The sequence below is a fragment of the Rhipicephalus microplus genome, chromosome 8 (assembly GCF_043290135.1).
Source record: "Rhipicephalus microplus isolate Deutch F79 chromosome 8, USDA_Rmic, whole genome shotgun sequence".
Classification (NCBI taxonomy): Eukaryota; Metazoa; Arthropoda; class Arachnida; order Ixodida; family Ixodidae; genus Rhipicephalus; species Rhipicephalus microplus.
In genome coordinates, this window is record NC_134707.1 from 20,438,664 (window position 1) to 20,459,816 (window position 21,153).

The 21,153-nt window shown below is 44.6% G+C and overlaps 1 protein-coding gene across 1 annotated transcript in view; it reads right to left on the minus strand.

Annotated features, from left to right (window-relative positions):
• Window positions 1–1,805: 1,805 nt before the first annotated feature.
• The window catches only part of Noc1 (Nucleolar complex protein 1), a 47,431-nt gene continuing 28,083 nt past the window's right edge, over window positions 1,806–21,153 (minus strand). The window contains exons 9-18 of the mRNA XM_037416378.2: window positions 20,046–20,240; window positions 19,383–19,549; window positions 14,166–14,354; window positions 12,064–12,249; window positions 10,750–10,948; window positions 9,662–9,842; window positions 8,886–8,958; window positions 8,073–8,109; window positions 4,918–4,996; window positions 1,806–1,986 (exon numbers count right to left, since the gene is read on the minus strand). Coding sequence (XP_037272275.2) covers window positions 1,847–1,986; window positions 4,918–4,996; window positions 8,073–8,109; window positions 8,886–8,958; window positions 9,662–9,842; window positions 10,750–10,948; window positions 12,064–12,249; window positions 14,166–14,354; window positions 19,383–19,549; window positions 20,046–20,240 — 1,446 coding nt within the window. The 3' untranslated portion in view covers window positions 1,806–1,846. The remainder of the gene's footprint in view (window positions 1,987–4,917; window positions 4,997–8,072; window positions 8,110–8,885; window positions 8,959–9,661; window positions 9,843–10,749; window positions 10,949–12,063; window positions 12,250–14,165; window positions 14,355–19,382; window positions 19,550–20,045; window positions 20,241–21,153) is intronic.

The window sequence follows — 21,153 nt, forward strand, 5'->3', positions numbered from 1 at the left end:
CGCTAGCTTCTATGGGAGCTACTACGCTCGACGCTTCAGCGAGCATGGAAATGACGGGTAGTTCACGTATTTGTCTAATCTTCGTACTTCTGGCTTGGTTTGTGTTCGTGTGGTTTGTCACGAAACAAAAGTCGGCAAATGTTCAGCGGTTGCGCTTTATCGCCATGATCTTTTAGGCTTGCCATTTCAAATCTGATCACGTAGTTCAAAAAGATCCATTTTTTTCCTTCGAAACAAAACCGAAGCACATCAATAAACAAAGCCACAAGTGCGATTCAGCGCCCACAAGTACGAAGACTAGGCAAATCCTTGTACTACCCATCGATCCCAGGCCATCGATCCCACGGTCGCTGATAAGGTCCCTAGATGAAACGAGTTTCCAAGGTAGCGTCACTCATTGTTCTTGAGCCGTCCTCCTAACTCTCTCGCTTGCCCCTCCGTTTCTCCAAAATCCACGTCTGTAATCGGTGCATTCTTTGCACGTGATCTTACAAGTGGCTGGTAATGTTATTATTCAAGAGGTTCAAAACGAGTACGCATGCGCATATGGCAGTAGCTGAATTCTCGCCGCAGCCAAAGACGAAATCGTAGCCAGGACATGAACTGAAAAGTAGGAGCGTTTCAGTTGGTGCGAGTCGGCCAAAATTACTTTGTGGTGCTCGTTTAATGCAGTATACGAGTTTTCAAACAACGCTCGGTTGCCGTAAAACAACAAAAAACAGTTTCACTCTCTTCAACTTACCTTGTGCTATCCAAAATGAAGCACGTCGAGAAACGTAGCTAGGGAACATTTCACACGAATGGTTTCGTGCAACTCTATCGGCGTACGTCGACGCGGATTTGCGAAGCGAGTTTATTTGACGGTTTCTATTGAACGCCAGGTGCACGTCTAGTGTATTTCAGTTGGTACAAATACTTGTGCCTATGCACGTATAAAGAGCAGCTTGAGCGCGTAATTATTGCACCTTCAGAAACATTTTACGCTTGACCAGTTGACCAGGATGCGGCATAAAGAAGCCGGAACGTGCTGCTTCGGGACACCTCCCCAGTAGAACTCCCACTTTTCAGGATGATGCGCGAACCATACCAGAGTGACCTGGCATCACGATTGACAAACAAGGGCACTTTAAAAAAAATGGCAGCATGTCCACGGGGTGAATGATGGAGAGTGGGGCGAAGCAACCGTCTGTCCATTCGTTCTTGCTTCCGTCCGTCCATGCGTCCGTCTGTGCGACTGTCCACGCGTCCATCCGCCCGTCCGTGCGTGCATCAATTTGTGCGCCCGCTCGTTCATCCGAGCGTCCGTCCCTGTGTCTGCCATGCATCCACCCCTGCGTCCGTCCGTGCAGCCATACGTCCGTGCAGCCATCTGTGCATCCGTCCATGCATCTGTCTGTGTGTTCATTCGTCCATCTAGTCAACACTCCAAGTACCACCCTCTCGCATATATTCCGCATATAGAAGCACCGCCATCCAGCGCACATTGCAAGGACTAAACGAGAGGTGGCACACGCACAATTTCTTACGGCTTGCACTTTGTGTCTACTTCCCACCTTTAACCACCTCGAGTTCATGGTATATACTAGTTCACTGTATTCGTGGCACTGCGGCCCAACGGTTGCTAAACCTTTCTAAAACCAAGGAGGTTACGCCCAGCGAGTGTAACCTAGCAACCTTTTCCTGTCAGATAGTGCTCAATGTACATGCAAATGGCTGCTATTGGAAAAAGAGAGACAGGAGAATTCGGCTTTTACTTTCTTATGGCTTGCGCTTCGTATCTACTTCCCATTTTTAACCACCTCGAGTTAATCGTGTCATTTTATTATGCGAAAGGCAAGAAGCAACACTATCGCTGCTTCTGTCGCTTTCCCGCCATCTTTCCACGTCTTGGCTTAGAACCAGCACCCAGCTTACGCTTCCGACTTCTCCAGTCTTCGCCGCGGACCCAGGCATCTCGGTCTCTCTCCCATCTGAGCTGCTTGGCGCCTGATAAAAAAAAGAGATAAGAAAACATAACAATTTCACAACTGGCAGCAAATATCTGTCATGTGGGAACAACAAGGCATCCCAGAGAGATGACTAATCCGGAAAAAGGTTCAGTCCCAAGCAGTACTTCCAATAGAATGACAACAGCTGTACTACCCTACCGCAATGTGTCTTGGGTTTCATTTATTATAATTTTGAAGCACATACTTTTATAGGCATTTCCACACAATGTGAACAAACTTAAGAAGCAGCGCACCTACATCCCGAAACTTGCAAAAACGTTCAAATTTCTCAAACGATGAAGCTAAAGTGTTCAATACGGAAATGTCAGCCACTTTAAAAAGTTAAAAAAATTTTTTGATTTGAGGTATTTGAGGAGAACATGGCAAGTTTAACGTGACTTCATTAGCTTCATGGTCAGAAAATCCTTCGACGACTTCACATTTTACACCCTGTGATGGAAGCACGCAGCCCCATAACAAACTAAGGCTGCAGCTAACGTCTTTTGTCTGCTCTCACGAAACTGTAAAATGCTGGTGTATGAGAATACGGCCACTCCCGGAACCAGCAGTGTTCGTGCAGCGATATCAAAGCGCGTAGAAAGGTGCATGAGCCGTTCGCTGATGCCGGCTGTAACAGCGCTTGCGACCACGCCCTTATATTCAAAGTTCGTAGATGCGGATCGAGTCATGCAGCCTCCTACCTCAGCGTCTCTTCATACTCCTTCGTCCAGCAAAAGATGAACAGGGCTTCCCTTCTAGTTGAGAAGCAATCAACAACAGGCATCGCACGCGGAGTGATGTTATCGCATGCGCTCTTTGTGCAATGGAGATGAGCAGTTTGTTTCGTCTATATGCTTCAGCAGTGTTCTCTGCTAGCGCTCGCGAAAGTTTTCTCGCGCCAACAGCCCACAATGCCCATACAGAAGTTATCGATTTAGGATTTATGAATGAAAGCCTGTACGGAGTCTCCATACAGTTCTTCTCACAACGAAAACACTTACAAAGACCGTCTAAGCATGCTGGCCTTTTTTTCTGGAGAGCTGTGTCGTCTTCGCTGTAAGGAATTCCTCCGTTGGGAGAATGAAATAGTCCGGCACCTCTTCCTTTGGTGAATTCTTCACTACACTCGACAACACCCCTTCAACTACAACTCTTACAGGCTATATCTTAGACACTCATGTTTTCATGAAGCACGTGCGCAATGTGAGGACTAAGCATTGAGCCTATGAAGATTTCGAGCTTGTCGGCTACACTCTTGTTAATTCCGCTTGCACATTCGGGTACTCCGAAGATGCAGCGAAATCACGAGTTCATCGGACGCGATAACGATGCGAGATGAGGAGGAGAGGGGGGGGGGGGGGTGAAGGCATGGCAAAGCAAAGTTGGTGACAATTCAGAAGTTATATTTCTCCTGTATGAACCATTCGAGAGTATCTGCCCTAATCACGTCCCGTGAGTCACTGTTTTAGCCTCACGAAGAGCGCAAGAAAACAACAACAAAAAAACGAGAAACACCAAGAGTGAATAACGCGCTCCATTGGGTATTTTCAGAAGCTGTTTTACAGCCCTCTTACATAGACAGCGCAAGCAGACATGGACACAAAAAAGTACAGTCGAGACACTGCGAACGCCACTCCGAGAAATATTAAAGCTGCAGAAAAGAAGGTGAAGTAATGCCTTTCATGTCCCAATTCCCCGCTTAGGTCAAGATAAGACTGACGGCGGCTCGTTGCAATTATTGCGTGGTGGCGGCATGGTCCTTCTCAGGACATCTTGGTCACAACGTTCGCGCCGCCACCGAACGAATGGCCGCGACATGCCAGCGCACAGCTTTATTTCCAAGCAGAGGAACTTATTTTGACTGTATTTCCAACCTGACACATGGCTCTGTGGTACGTGCTTGCCATGTAAATGACCCTGGTTAGGACCTCACTCACACTGAGAATTTTTTATTATTTATTTTATTTGCATATTCCTTGATTTTTCTGTCACGTACGATATGATCCAACGGCACCAAATCATTTTACTATGCACTATGTTCATTAATGAACCAACCAAGCCGCCTAATAAGAACCCTTATGGACTATCTGTGTACAGGAAACGAGCCTCAAATGGTAAGTAAAGTGCTTGCCCAGACAGGATGCAGAACTGTGGATGTGCATCGTAGCACTGGCAGTAAATAAGCTCGCACCATCTCAGCGAGTCTCTTCACGAAACAGGTCTGCCGAACCAGAACGTGTTCAAGCCAAGTTCAGGTGACAGCAAAGACAAACAAGCCCAAAATTATGGGCATGGGTAACATCATGCTTAGGAATTGAAAAATGTTGGGTGAACTTAAACAACAGCGTGCACTACCCTTTTCTTTGATGATTGGTGGAGTTTATTGGCGCAAGGGCCAGATATGGCCGAAGAGGGCCGAAGCGATGATAATGAACTGTGTGATGTGCAGTGTGGATAAAACAGATGTGACGTGGCTGTTAATGGGCCTAAAAAACAGTCGCTGTAGGTGCGTAAAAATATACATATAGTAAAATTATGGCAATGAGAAATGATGTGTGCTATGGAGACATAAAATGCTTTAAACGTGATACGTATGTAAAATAAAAACTTGCAGAAAGAGAGTAGCTTTATAAGCTCTGATCAATTGTAAAGATCTTCTATCGGTCAATCTCCATGACTTACCAAAGTAAAAAAAAAATTCCCTGAAAACTCTCCGACTTTTTCAGGTTTGTGGACACCCTGCTGCTACTGCTAGTATGCTAAATTGTGCAGGTGATGCCTTCACAGTTAGCCACTCATTCTGCCCCCCCCCCCCCCTTTTTTTTTTGTTGGCTGCACCGAGAGACATAGGTTTCATCTTAGCAATGATACAGTACTATAGTGCGTTAAGTCTCAATAACCAAAAAAACCAAATACTTCGCAGACTTACTTGCTTTATCCTTGTTGGACACAGCCTGTGATGTTGTTGTGTCCACTCCTCCAGCATTTTCTTCCAACAGATGTGAAAACTGAAGGTGTACAAAAAAAAAGATTACTTACACTTGGATATAATGAAAGAATGCACACAGGGAATGGCACGAAAGTCTACAGCTTGCTTGCGGTAGCACGTGACAGAATGTCACATTTTAAGCACCCAGGGGTGTACGGCTGCCACACAAAAAGATTAACACAAGTGACCTGTGGCCAGTGTGGTCGCCTGTCCTAGTTTTTTTTTCTACAGTGACTATACATCACTGTTCACGATGTTTGCTTTCCTAGTGACATGAAAATCTGGTTCACATATAACCATGTTGGTGTGCAAATACTGCGTATGAACCGATACAACACTATGTTAAGCAAATATGCTTACCATGTTTATCGCAAAGTGACCTGTGCTATTTTGAAACATTGTACTCTAAATACAGTAGCAGAAGATAACTTCGTGCTGCCATTATGGCCGAGCAAAAATAATTAGCACTAGCAAGCTTATAGCTGCATATTCATTGTACTTCCATTGTAATTCATTGCATTGCCATTACATATCCATTCCATTCACTGCATATCCATTGTTATTGCATATCCATTGAACCCTTGCCACTGTACTTTGTTCTTACTGTTATATTCGCTCAAGCGATGGACAGCATGTGTAAATAAAATAAGGTACCCGTAAAGTATTCCACTAACAAGCAAGAACTTATTGTGAATTAGTAGACCGATTAACAATTTACCAGGAAAACACTGCAAAAACACTCAAGAGGCAACAGATTTTTTTTTTACAAAGCACTGTCATCAACAAGGCAATTCTAAAAGAAAGTGACGATTCTCCTAACTCTACATAAGCCAGCTGGTTTAGATAGACTATGCCAAAACATATACTATGAATATCTTTAAAACTGAAGACAAATGGCATGGCGTAATTTCATTGCCATGCTGGCCAACATCCACAAGTCCACAGTGGAGTCCAGGCACCGCAGACTTGCTTGGTCTGAAAGAAGCCTTACAAGATTTGCGACAATGCCACGACACATACCTTGTTTCAATCGATAGGAGCTTATGGTTCAAGTCAAAGTTTATAAAAATGCCAAGATACCGTATTTACTCACATAATAGGCACACTTTTCTTTCGGAGAATCCGGCTCGAAGTTAGGGGTGCGCTCATTAAGCGGGGCAAAACTTCCGAAAACTTTTTCTACTCAGTTCTCACGCTTCAGATCTACACATTTGTCAAGTAAATAGCGACTATCCTTTACCAATTATTTCAGCATAAAAGAAACATACCTACGTACATTTTAACAAACAACCGAGAGGCGTCAACTGCACACACACGTAAAACTTGTTCACACAAAAGTCGTAAGTGTTCCTCTTTTTATTTATTCGGAGTTTGAGTCTGAGAGCACACATTCATCTTCCCCAAGCGAGCATTCGCTTTCGGTGTCCAAATCATCTGCACCCCACAACATGTCATCCTCACTCGTATCCAGTGCATTCGAGATACCAGTCTTCTTGAAGCTTTTCCCAACGATTTCGTCAAAGATCGCCTGCCACGGCTCGACGATCCACGTGTACAGCATTTCCACAGGCAGCCTCTTAATCTTATCACCTGGAGTCAGCTGATGTCCTCCCCCAGCCATCCAGATGGTGTACAGCCTTCGAACATTGTGCTTGATAAGCTTATTCAAAGACGCGTTTAAAAGCTGCAGTATCGATGTGAGGCCGCCCGGAATTACTGCCAGATCTGTGCGCAGCTCTTTTAGCTCATCTCGTACGCGGTCTACTAGGTGCCCATAAAAACTGTCCAGGACAAGCATAAACGGGAACAACAGACCACCTGGCCACAGACCCCAGACTGTTTTCACCCAATCCACGATGAGTTTCGCGCTCATCCAGCCTTTTTCCTGGGCTTTGACGTAGATGCCTCGAGAGAAATTTGCCTTTGGGAGTGTCTTACATTTAAAAATGACGTAAGGCAATAACTTGCGCCTATCCGCTGTCACCACCAACATTACGGTGCATCGTTGTTTATCAGCACCAGACGTTCTGGCGATGACACTCCAGGCACCTTTTTCCTCCACTGTCGTGTTTCGCGGCATATCAAAGCAAAGGGGGGTCTGATTAGCGTTGCCAATCTGGGACGAAATGGAGTCTTCCTGCTGTCACAGCTTTATAATGAAACGGTGGAAGTCCACCACTTTGTCCTCGTATGCTGCGGGCAAGCGCTGGAACAAGATGGTCCACCTTCGCAGTGCGAGGCCATGTCGCCGCATGAAACGAGTTGTCCATCTGGAGCTGACTTTGAGCTCTTTTGCTTCGATGCGCTGCACTCTGGCTATTCTGTGCGCCACAGTCTGCACAATATCCAATGACACAGCACAGCCATCTTGTAATAGCTACCGTATATGTTGGACCAGTTGCTCTTCGACGTTCGTATACCTAGCTGTCTTGGCACCGGGGAGAGCCCGTCGTGTCTTCTTCGTCGCCTTAACTTTTTCTTCTTGATCCCTCCAGTTTCGAATACTGATTTCTCCAACATCGAAATGCCTGCTTGCAGCCCGGTTGCCGTGCTCCAGTGCGTACTGCACTGCCTTCAGTTTAAATCCAGTCGTGTAGCTTGCTTATTTCCCCATGGTGCAACCAAAGTTGAATACACGCTTACAAAATGGCTTTTCTTTTTCTCTGATGGTGGTGATGGCGATCGAGCCCCCGGCGTTGCACACGTGACCTCCAAGGAGCGCGGCGATTTGGGGGTATCAGTAATTGATGGAACAACGGGTTTTTTTTCGCGCTCATGGACGCTTTCTTTTTTTTTTTCAAGTTTATTTTGACAAACACGCTGGCTGGGTTGTAGCACTTCGAACTTTTTTTTATTTGCTCGTCCATTTGCTTTCTTTTTTTTCTTCAGGGTACGGGGACCGCGTTCCAACTGTACCGCTGGGGGGGGGGGGGGGGTAGAATCGTTGCGATCACGGCCAAGTTGCTGTGCGCCTCTTATGAGCTAAATTTTAAAAAATCGAATTTTCCGCGACCAAACTAGGGGTGTGCCTATTATGCGAGTGCGCCGATTATGCAAGTAAATACGGCATCAGGCTTGAGATGCATGCGGCTTACCTCTTCTGCAGAAGCAACAAGCTTGGACAAGTCGAAACTGAAATGCAAAAGGAAACATGAATTTCGAGAAAGAACCCAGGCGTCATTGGGCTGTGGTGAATATAAAACGATTGGTATAACCTCATAGCAACAGACCTCCATTGTGAAGAGGATTTCGGTCTGTTGTAAAAGGAGTAGGTAAAATCTAAGTACTGTTACAACAGACTCTTATGTAAACAGTGAATGGGGGTATGTTGTCACCAGAGAGTCATAGATGAATTTATTCTCAATAGGGGCATACGTAACTTTTTTGACAATCGGGCTTTTTTTGTTTATCCTTTTGCAAACACACTTAACCGCTCATTACACTCCTCCATGACCATGATCATTGTGAGGCACAATGTGTGCGGCATTTCAAAAACACTGCGATAAAACCAAGCCAAGCAAGTGTCTAACCGCTAATATGTAACTAATAATTGTGAAAGGCTTCAGTGCATCGTCAGGCTGAACCCACTGCTAAACAACAGGGCAGCACGTTTCAACTTTCACCGGTAAACCATTTGTACAGAATGCTTTGGCAGCGATTTTTCTTGGATGGTTATGTGGGGTTTAACGTGCCAAAACCACAATATAAATATGAGAGACGCCGTAGTAGAGAGCTCCGGAAATTTCAACCACCGTTCTTCAAGGTGCAGTGATTTTTCTCACAAAAGTCACAAGAAAAAAAGTGATTTTTCTTGCTTGTAGGTAGCTGAACATTGTGGTCTGGCAAAGCACTGTTACAAACCCAAGCACACCAACCAACAAAAAATCTGGCAAAGTATGTCTACTGACCCTTTACTCTTGACCTTGCCCTTGCCAGGTATCTCTCTGGATGGCCTTTTTTTTCCGACGCTGAACTCGTCATCTGCACAAAAAAAAAGTGCCCCATGACACATCTTTGACTGATGTCGTGACATACGCTTCCACGATATGAGGCATGATTCCGTACAGAACGTCTGTTCTATAACTGAGGCAAGTTCTAGTTACAACAGAATGTCCGTTCTTGCTGCATGCATGTGGTCGAGGCTCCAACGTACAGCAGAATCTTGTTGACCCGATTCTACATTGTACACTTTTATGTGCATTTCCAGACGTCACTTGGAAATAATGAATTTCGTGCGGCTAATACGGTCATAGTGAAGATGAATGGGGGTGGAGCAGCTTGAAGGTTCCGCGTAGGTGCAGTGCTTCAAAAGCATTTTAAGTGATTTAATGTTAGTCATTATGAATCCTTATTTTTGTCGATTACACTCAAACTTCAATACAGGTGAACCCCTTTATAAGAGACACTGATATAAAAGACAAATGGGTATAGAGACAAATGGGTAAAGAGACAAATGGGTAGTGTTCCTACAGTAAAATACGGGTTGATAAGAAAATGCATGCGGGGTACCCTGCTTATAAGAGACATCTCATAAAAAAGACAAGAATTGCTAGCCGGAGCATGCCTCTTATAAAGAGGTTTAACTGTATAACAAACATGCATGTAATGAAATATCAGTTATAGCAAAGCAAATAAAAATACGCTCAAACCTCATTATAACATCGCTAACAATCAATCAGCTTACCCTCATCTGAAAATTCAATGTCTTCCTCTTGAATCTCCGAGCCGCCTTTGCCAACGGGCAGCCCCTTGAGGGCCTGCCGGTATTCCTCGTCATCTTCAAGCCCCTCGAGGTCGTCCTCATCTTCGTCATCCGAGTCCTCGTCACCAGAGTCATCAGACTCCGCCTTGCCCTTTTTGCGCTTCTGAATGGAAGATACAGAGCGCGATTCCTTACCCGAGAGAAAACAGAATCTTTCCTCTTTGAAACACCCTCCATATTTACTTTACAAGTTGGTCTGCGTAGAACCTGGTTATCTAGGGTTACCAGTTTCTTTTATTTCCCCGAGGAAATTCAAGCCAGCAGGCTCTCCAAAACTATATAATGACATTTCTGTAGCTTTTACACTGTTGTGAGAAACAACAAAGCTCATAAGCATAACAAAGAATGCCTGATCTAACGCATTTTTACTGTGCTTACCAGACATTAGCATGCAGCTTTTTTTTTTTTTTGATGAGTTCAGAAATCTTGTTTGACAAAGTTGTATTTCATGAGGCAAAATGAGAAGAGCAATGTTCCCCTATTAACCCTTCATATGAAAGCACCTCTAGTGCATGTACGCCAAGGATACTTTCAGCATTAAACATTCACTGGAATGTGCCTGTCGTGGCTCGAATTCGATCCTAGGACCCGCAGGTCCTTATTTAAAAACAAACTTGTCTAAGAACAAGAGCCATTATATAATACGACTATTTACATATAACACAAATAAAATTTTACACAAGAAGTGCTGCTTCAACAACGGGACTCGTTTTGCCGGAGAAGCAGCTGCCGTTTCTCTGACATTTGCTGCTCTGACCTCTAGCTCTAAAAACTGTTGACAGACCTGTTCCTGCTCTGGCAAGGACAAGTTTCTTTGTCGAAATATTTTCAAAAGCATCATTCCTTTTTTGACAACTTCCCATAATTTCAAGCCCCCAGTTTTGCCCGACAGTCCATCTTGTCTAGACTGATGACAGTATTGTGATTAATAGGTTCAGCACAGAAAAATATGGGAAAGTAGGTCTTTTTGCACACACTAAGCTTCTACACGAGGCCACATCCCAACTGACCTTGCCTTTGGAGAAGGCCGAGGCAAAGTCCAGCTCCCCATCAACGCCGGGTTCAAACATGTCCAGGACCCGGTCGACGTCATCGCTGGCCACGCTCTCAGCGTCGGATGAGAGTTCGTCGTCGTTTGCATCCTTCTTCTTCTTGTCTTCATCCTTGCCTTTTTCAGCCTTTCGCCGCTCCCGCTCCTGCTTGAAGTACCTGGTGGCCGAAAAAGCAACGTGCCGAAACTGTTTGTTTACTTCACAAGACCACATATTTGGCCCTCACACAACGTTGTCAATTTGTTGGGAGGACCATTTCAGGGTTTTCTTTTTAATGTGATAGCAAATAGATGTCCCGTCAGTGTATTTTCACGTCTGCCATTGGCACTGCTGCGCGTGTGCGTGTCTGTATTAACCCAGAGAGAAAAAGAGTAGCAGAAGATTTTTCAGATGTGTTTCGCCATAAATTCGAACCTACGAAACCCCGCTGCATAGCCTGATGCGATAGACGCCGCGACTACAACGCATACATGCTCCATCATACACTCAGACCTCATTATAACGAAGTTACATCTTACATAAAAATAACTTCTTTATGACCGAAAATTTGTTGTAAAGGTGTATACTTAACACTATATCTACTGCAAGACTATTCTTAATTTACTCAATTATAATCAATATTTAATTATATCTGGGTTCGTTATACAACAGCTAGAGTGTACTAACGGCGAGCCATTTTTTATGCACCACATACCAATGGTGGTTCGAAAAGCTCTGAAGTGCTTCACTATGGCAGAGGCCTGTTGGCCACCTCCCTTGAAATTGTGCAAAGAGTGCACTTTAGACGTCATCACCCCACTCTTCTTTCGCCAAACTTAAGATCCACATCTATGCCCCGTTACATTGATCTACAGGGTGTGGTCACCTGCGCTGAAATGCTTACCACTTGAAAAGAAAGGTTTTTTTCACCGAAAAGTGTGCACTGATGCCATAGATGGCAGGACAGTCCCTTCGCACGCTGCAGTGACCACTCTTGCAAAACGAGTGAGCCGTCAGCCTTTTTGTAATGTGAGATTTCAATGTGTAATCATATTAGTTACTTAAAACTTGCACCAAAACTGTGGTTATTGTTTTCAAAACATTTCCTAACAGTGCCTTCTGACTATTTGTGGTGACAGTATAAAAGCAACTGAGATACAGACTGACAAGCAATCAACCCAAACAGACGTCACGTGTTTTCCGGATATAGCTCTTGCAGATGCCATTTTGCGGAGCACCTTCCCCAACCTATCCAAGAAACACCTTGTCAAGGCAAGGATGCCAGTCACTCACCTATACAAGAATGTCTCCTCCGGTGGAATGTTGGCCTCGACCTGCTGCTGGTACTGTTGGCTGAGCACATCCATCTTACGAACTCCCTTCGGCGTGTACTGTCTCCGCCTGCCGAAGACACTAGCAGCCTGGTCCTCCATGACGGGCTGATGGGCGCCAGGTGCCTTGGGATTTCGATATACAAACCTGCCATATGGAACGAGAGAGATTGAAAATGCCAGTTGCACGAAACGAGAGAGACTTCGCGTTAACAAATCAAAGCAGAATTGCAAGCAGTAGCGGCCTCGGCTAAAAAGAGAACTTTTCAACACACCAAACCCAGGACCATAGAACGGCAAACTCACTCGGAAGTCCACCAACTCTGACTCTGATCAAGCCACGAGCTTGCGTCACAGTGAGTCCAGGTTAGTTAATACTTTGGAGAATTTGAGTCCACTTGAGTCCAGCTGAGAAAATGTTTATTAGCAATTCTTCCAAGTGGGTCCAGTTAAGAAAAATTTTGGCGAGTCTTAGCCTGAGTGAACCCTATGGGGAACACACATGCATTTTTTCAATGAGTCCGAGTGAACTGCTGTTTTTGCTGACCCATACACAGGAAAGTTCTCTTTAAATTTTATTTTTTGCCCGATAATGAAGTAAAAAGGGTAACCAACATCAAAAAATGTTGTCGAGAACTCATTCCACTATTTTTATTTCACGACTGGTGAAGAATTCCGCAAACCTCATTTGCAATATTCTTAAAGTTTGTGCTTCGAGCTGTTGACTTACCTATTCATCCTCGCTCTGCCAATCAGCTAGCGTGGTGGTTAGCTCAACTGGTAGACTGGCCACCCAGAAAAAGCACCGGTTTCAGGTTTGAGCCCCGGATTGACACAAACTTTTTGGCAACTAGAAGCTTTGAGTCTTGTGAAATCGGTAGGGATTTCCTCGTGCCTGCATGCTACAAACTGATCCTTGTCGATTCAATAGTGTAAAAAATTACTAAAAAGCAGTGTTGGGCTTGTAATCTAGTTTGCAGAAAATATAATGACTGGCTTTGGAAGCAAGACAATGGTTTTCAAAGAGAAGGAGTAAAAGGCAGCAATGAACTAGATGAAGTGAGGGATTCAGACCGTTGACAGCTACGGCAACATGTTAATAGGTCATTTTATGTCGTTCCCCTTTGCTGTTGTGCTAATCAGAAAGATTATGCTCTGTTTTGTGGGAATCGAGAGTGCCCTCCTACCTGGCACCTCGTTCCCCAGCTGCCCCGCGCGTGCCGACCGCGTATAATCACCGGCATTCGCCAAGATGGCTGCCAGGGCGCCTCTTGGTCTGGGCGAGTCAAGCCTCGGCTCCGTACCCTGCTGGCATGTCCGGGCACGCTACGCTGCGCGGGCCTACGTCACAACGCAGCGCCATTTCCCTTTGGGCGAGCGTGACATCCTCCTCTCCTACGAGCTGTGTTGCGCCCGACGGTTCGCTCGTCGGGGCAGATGCTCTCAGGCCTTCACGAGGGTTGACGCGCTGCTAAGCAGGCGGCTTCTCGTTCGTGCGTTCGACTTCGGCCCTTGTGTGGCAGTCGTCGCGCCCTAGGCAAGCGTACTTGCTCGGTCTTGCGGAGTTCCTTATACGGCCTGCAAGCCCGTGAGTGTCGCACTGTGCTGCATCTTGGGTTAATAAACCCGTTGTTGTTATCCTGCCTCGTGCGTGGTTTCTGCGCCGTGCCGGAGAAATCGACGAACCCAGCCACAGAGTCTTCGCACGCCGCGGCAGTGGAGGATGTCGCATCCTTGCACGGTTACGCTTAGTAGGTAAGCCTTGTGCAAACCTATCTCCACAGTTTTAAATATGAAAATTAGATTAATTACATAATAAAGGTCCGACTTACTGTGTTAAGATAATGTTATGACACAGACTTGATGACACAGTACCACTGTCATAGCTCAAGGTCTCCCAAGGAGCTCATGACTAAATTATCATAATGAAAGCCACTGCACCTGGTTACAATCCCGACAGCAGTAATGATAAAGGCCTTGGTTTAACAATACATATAGCAGATTATATCATAAAAGTGAATGCCCAGAGCCTCGGAGACATTCAGAGTGCACACTGCCACTCACCTGTCGAGAAAGCGTGACAGGGTGAAATCTTGCAGCGGGTCGCCGGGATAAGCGACGGGCTGCCCTCGCAGGATGCGCTCGGCGAACAGTGCTACGGATGGGTGGTAGTGACGGCTGAGGTGACGCAGCTCCCATGCAGGGCAGAACTCAGCACCACAATAAAGTGGGTTGCGAGCCAGTGGGTCATACCTGCAAAAAATAAAAAATAAATGGGGAAGTTATTCAAGAGAAACCAGAGTCTTCATGAAATGAGGTAGACATGAACTCTAGCGCACATGTTCGACTCCTACTGCTGCAGCATGGGACCTTCAAGAACAGCCTTTGAAGCTTTGGCCATTATGAGAGTACACTAGAAGAAGAATCCTTTACTTTCCGATGAAATTACTAGCAAAACATTTGTGTGAAAACATCTAGATCCCCAGTTGATATGGCTAGTTTTAAGGATTTGTTAGAGACATGGCATGATAAATTAGCGAGTAAAATCTTTACACAAAGAATTTCATCACAGATCACAAAATCAAATACGGTCACGTAGGGTAATGACCCAAATATTGTGACATGTACATACATTTCCAGAATATTAATGTGGCAACTGGTAACTGTCCGATATAGAGAGTTTCCTGAGCGACTGCACCATATCTGGCAGACATTTTATTAGGGTAAAGATGCTGTTCCAAATTTTAGCAGCAACAAAGGGTATTGTTGGACAGTCGTAGACATTGTGGACTATTTGCAGACTTGCAGATTAAGGTTTTATTGTATGGTCTGCTGAGTGCGAGCTCTAGGTTTTAATAAAATTGATGTGTGAAAGGGTACGTTCTTATTCATTATTTTGTGTACGAATACAGTAAACCCTCGTTAAGTCAAACTCGCATATCTCAAAATCTCGGTTAAGTCGAAACTTTTTTTTCGCCATGCATTAACCCACCATAGGTGCTATGTATTTGCCCCCTCTTATCTCGAAACCTTGACCGGGAGGGGAGAAGGCAAAGTCCACTCCCAACAGGAAACGCGCTTGCACAGCGCGTTTAGTAAGAGCTAAACGCGCTGTGCAAGCGTTTAGCTCTTACTATACATGCTGAACGTGGTCGTGAAGGGTGAATTTGAAATTCGTGCAGTTGTAGCCGTTTGCTATCTGCCTTGTCAAGCAATTATGGGAGTGATCATGTGAGTGCACCTGCACGCGACTGCTGCCCGGTGTGTAGCGCGCATGGCGTGCTGTCAGCACCGTCAGTACGTAAGCTAGCACTCGCATGTGCGAGGTGGCTGTCTGTGTTCCCTGCGATCTGCACGCGACGAATCTTCAGTGCATGGTCTGTGCAATGGACGCTTTCGAATATCAACGAGGATGTCTCGCCCAAAGCAGTGAAAATCACTAACGTTGGAGAGAAAAGTCACTTCAATCAAGAAAGTGGAAAAAGCATGTCGAAGCAAGACGTGCATCGCCGAAGATTTCAGCATCTCTTTGTCAACCCTCTTGATAGTGCTTAAGAACAAGCAAACGGTTTTGGAAGGCTTCGAGCAAAGTTTTTCGAGCAAGCGAAAGCGTGTTCAAGCTTCCAAGTTCCCGGACATCAAAGCAGCACTTCTGTTGTGGCTCCACAACGTTCAAGCAGCCAATCTTCCGGTGACAACCCACGTGATAATAGAAAAAGCAGATACTTTGCCACTGCAGATGGCTTACACGGACTTCAGCTGCAGCAATGGCTGGTTCGAGAGATTTAAAAACAGAAAACGCATCATTGAAGCCTATTCACGGCAAAAGTGGCATTGTCGACGAACAGGCTGCAGATGAATGGAGCAACCTACGCACCGCCGCGCTGCGAAAAGAGTACGCAGACAAGTACATTTTTAACCTCGACGAAGCTGCTCTCTTTTATAAGATGCTGCCTAACCGCACTTACACACCAAAAGGCAAAGCGTGCTCAGGCGCCAAGCAACACAAAGACAAAATTACCATGCTTTTTAGTGCCAATGCTACCGGCAATGAAAAGCTGCCCCTTCTCATCATTGGCAAGTCGCTGAATACCCGGTGTTTTCGCAATGCACGGCTGCCGAGAGATGTGACCTACCGCGCAAATAAGACGGCCTGAATGACGGCAGCGCTTTTCGAAGAGTATGTCTGTGCACTTGAGCGGAAGGTGGCTAAGGATGGTCGGAAAGTGTTGTTTGTTGTCGATAACTACCCCTGTCACAGAAAAATCGACAACTTGGCGGCTGTTACGCTGGAGCTCCTGCCGGCAAATACGAATGACGTCCATTCTACAGCCTATGGATCATGGAGTCATTCAGATAACCCAGAAATATTACAGGAAAAGCCTGCTGCACCATATTCTGCTATCATATGACAATGAGAAGAAGTACGAGATCGATCTCCTGGGTACAGTCAATCTGGTGGCCGAAGCCTGGTGCCAACTACACCCGCTGACGATTGCCAACTGCTTCGCTCATGCAGGGCTTTCTCGCGCTCCGGCATCGATCAATAAGACATTGGTGCTGAATTCAGCGGCTGTAATGCGCTGTGCAGTGCACAAGGCAACCGGCAGCGTGAGCGATACTGAAGACGCCGAGATTGCCTTTGAGGAGTACGCGCTCTATGAGGCGGACGTCCCCGTTACCGGTAGCTGTCGGACGCGGACATCGTTGAAATGGCCGTGAACAACGCAGATGACCACGCAGAAGAGGAAGAGCCCCGAGAAGTGCCTACGCCAATAGAAACGCGTAACATGCTGAGCTTGCTCCGCAACAAGGTCGAATGCAGCGGTGGCGACCAACGGCTCATGCGGTGTATTGAGCAACTGGAAAATGCCTTTCTCTGACCGAACGCGAACGCGAAACAGGCGAGCATCACACAGTTTTTTGGTCCTCGTTAATAAATTCTTTTTCCCTGCAAATTCTTGTGCCTTTACTACTGTAGCTCTCACGTGCAGAGGGGCTTTTCCTGACAATTTTTCTTCTGCAGTGACCGGGGCAAACATTTTCAGCATTTTTCTCAACTCAAAATACCACTTATCTCAAAATTTTCCAAGGATTTCACAGCTTCGAGTTAAAAAGGGATTACTGTATTGCGCTTTTCAATTGCCTAAACGTAATAAAAGGCATTATGTTGAGGTTTGTGAAAACTTCAGCAGATGGTGCATTCTTGGGTGCCGACGCAATTGTTTGTACAGCTCTTTTTTGTAAAATGGTTATGACCAAGCAATATGAGGCATATGTGTAGCTCCATGATTCGATGCAACAAGTTAGGTGACAATAGAAAACGTTGAAGTATAGAATACGGAGTATGCGTGCTCTAAAGTATTTTCTAGTCTTAAATATTGTAAAGCATGCAAAGCTTAGTTTTCTTCACAAATTGTCTATGTGCAGTGTTCAGTGAAATGAATGGCCCAATGTCACACCAAGGTAAGTACATGCATTTACTCTATCAATGGGAGTTTCACCGATGAACAGACCTTGTGTTTGAGGTATCACTTTTTGTTAGGGGCAAAAATTATGTACTTGGTTTTTTTTTCTGTATTTGGTAAAAGGTTGTTTTGTTTAAACCACTGAGAAGTCATTTGCAGCTCTTCATTGGCTAGTGAATCAGCTTTCTGAAGGGAGTGACAAGCTATGAGTAAAGCAGTGTCATCTGCATACAGAGCTGCTTGCATACGGCTTAAGGAGAGAGGATAATCATTTATGAAGAGAGAGAACAAAATCGGTCCCATTACTGAACCGTGCAGCACGCTAGTTTCAATGATCTTCCTGTTTGATTTGTTACCAAGTATTTGTACATATCGAGTCCGTTCGGACAAACAACTACGGAAAAACTTTGAAGATATTCCTCAAAATCCATAGCGTTCAAGTTTGTTAAGAAATATATTGTGGTCCACCGAATCAAAAGCTTTTTTAATAGCAAGGAAGATGCCGAGGACGAATTGGTTATCGTTTAATGCATGGTTTACCGTTTCTGCCACAAAGCTTACCGCAGCAGCCGTACTGTGTTCTTTCTTAAAGCCATGTTGATGCGGAGTTAGGATATTGTATTTTTAATAAAGTTCATGATTCTTTTGGCAACACGCTTCTCCAAAAAACAGTTCTCACATGATAGAATTGTTATAGGGTGGTACTTTGCAATGTTGTCAGAGCATTCGCCTTTGTGGACTGCTGTCACCCTCCCTATTTTAAGCTGCTCTGTGTACACACCTGTCATGAAGGACAGGTTGAAAACAACAGTGAGAGGCATGCTTAAGGTTTTGATATTATCCTTCAATATTTTAACTGGTACTCTATGATGTCACATGGCCTTGTGTGACAACGTCTCACGTACAACTGCAATAATTCAGCTTCAGTAAATTCATGAAAAAAAAAGGTATTCTAGAGAACAGCAGAGAATAGCAAGTAATGTTTTTCGTTTGTACTTGTTGCCAACTGCTTTCAAATGGTTATGAAATAATCATTAAAAAGTACATGGTGCATGGAGTAGAAGACCATGCAACAATGAATGCTACAATGAAAAAAATTCGTGATAATTTTGAATGCGACTGGCAATCATGCCTTCAGGTTTCGAGAAAATTAAGTTGGACATTGTAGCAACGAATGGTCAGGCACTGAAGTTTACATTCCAAGATAAGAACAGGCACTTCTGCTTTGCTGTGCTGTGTTCTTGAGTAACAAAGTCCTCAAGATGGGAAGTAAGACCACAAGAAAGCTCTTAATTGAACTGGCAATGAAAGTTCTGCAAGTGACCAGTGCAGAAGCCTGGTTTTATGATTGTCATTAGACAATTTCAAGAACCCTCTGCTTGCTAGGACTGTTCCAAAAATAATCCACATGTGCGTATATGCACCCTTTTTAACGGAGGGTTCCAGGGTGCCACCATAGTCTCCCCAAAGGCCATTGTAAATGAGCATGACCCCCAAAAAATGGACTGCTGAGACTGTGCCATCAGCCTTTATACTCCTGTCTTCAATCTTGCCATTCAAAAGGTCTACTTGAAAACAAGTAGACTAACTGCATAAAGGGAAGGTAAAATGCACAAAAACATTATCACTAGAAGGAACACTTACAACAGACGAGCGCAAATCTCCTATTGCTTCAGACTATATAATCGTTCTTTCCACAAAACATTTGAGATGATTGTAGAACCTGCACCCTAAAAAAAAAACACTGTTCCTACAAATTGCATCAAATCCTGAAGTGCTTTGCAGTACACCAGTCTTAAACGCCACTACTTACCCAGTCCTCCGCCGCCGCTCCACAGTTGGAGCTCCAGACTCATCTACAGTGGTCAACTTAGTGTGAACCCAGGAAGCTGCGCTTTGCTTCTCGCCGGTTGTTCCTGTCCAATTACTACTTGACCCAGGCTGTACCGGTTTTACTACACCTGACGGTTCCTCTTCATCCTGAACACAAAAAGAACAATTGACTAGGGATGTAAAAATAAATTTTAGGTTCATAGCAAATTTGAAATGAATAGCAACTTTCATAAATAACTTCAAATCGAATAGTTTGACTTTTTGAAGATCACATTATCAAGGAAAATCAGCATTTTTCAGATGATGCAACTAACTTGTACAATATTTTTAAAAATTGAAACTACACATGAGCGAGTGTTCCTTTTTCGGTTTTACGTGCACGCAAATTTGAACAGTGGAAGAATTCACAAAACATCCATTCTTATTTTACTACATACCGTAGAACTTCACGTTGTAGCAGAATAATAATTGCATATTTGGAATCAGGACATAAAAGGAAACAAGCTGCAAACACTTCATAAAAATGAGTTCAAATGTAAAGAAATACTAATCTAAAGCAGGGTATTCTCTCAAATATGAGTGATAATTAATTAATGACGTGACTGAACATGTATTTAAGAAACTGTAACTTGATGCTACTCACGCTGTCATCCGGAGCATCGTCATAATGCTCGCCGTCACTGTCGCTGTCATCCATTTGCACCGCACGTTCTGGGGCTTCATCTTTGGGGCTGTCGTCAAACGTCCGTGCATCAAGGAGCATCGGCCGTAGCTTGACAACTTCAGACACGAGGAACAGGATGCCGCAAGCCAGATGCGGAGAACGGTACAGACACGCCTGCAGTCAAAACATGAAAACGATGCTTGCCATAGAGTACTAGTTTGATGAGTTAATCAGGTTGATGCCACAGACAGTAAAAAAAACAAATATTGTGCTTACTTCCTCCTCCATTACAAAATTGCCTCCATTACAAAATTGTGGCATCACAATTAAATTTTTTTTTCTTCCTGAGTAACAAATGCACACTGAACCTACAGCAGAGTCACGCCATATCATTGTTATTCGTACAGGAACATTGTGGCATAGGCACAGCTGTTTCAATACTGACACATACACATGCTTGGTTGGTTTATAATGTCGAATACATCAAGCAACCCAGGCTATAAGGGTGCCACAGGAATGCAAATGCCACATAATTTTGCCCACGTACGGCTCTTTAATGTTCAGTTGATCTCGGATATACCAAACTCGTATATACATATATCTAATTATTTGCTATATCTAACAGTTGATAAATCCCCTTGAATTTCCCATGCAAAAGTATGGGACTGTTGCACATGTAGATTCAACTCTCACAAAGTGTAACATTCAACATATTGAACGATGCACCGGGCCAGAGCCCAGAAAGTGCACTTACTCTGACAAAGATTGAACATTTTTTGGATGCATTCTAACAAGTATCGATCTCTCCACGAATGCAGGTAATGAAAAGGCAATGTAATTCATGGCTCGCAAGGCTTTTGCAGGTGCACCGGCACGTGATGTGCGATTTGTTGTAGGTTGTAATACGTGGACACAGTGTTTCCAAAAAGGCCGATCGCCGAGGGCACTAAAACCACATGAATGAGAAGCGACTCAGCGGCCTCATCGCAATGTGCATATTCCCGTTCTTGTTTGCTCACGCATGATGGCACATGGGCCCGAAATGCATAGCCTTTGAGATCAGCAACCTAGTGACATATTTTTAGCT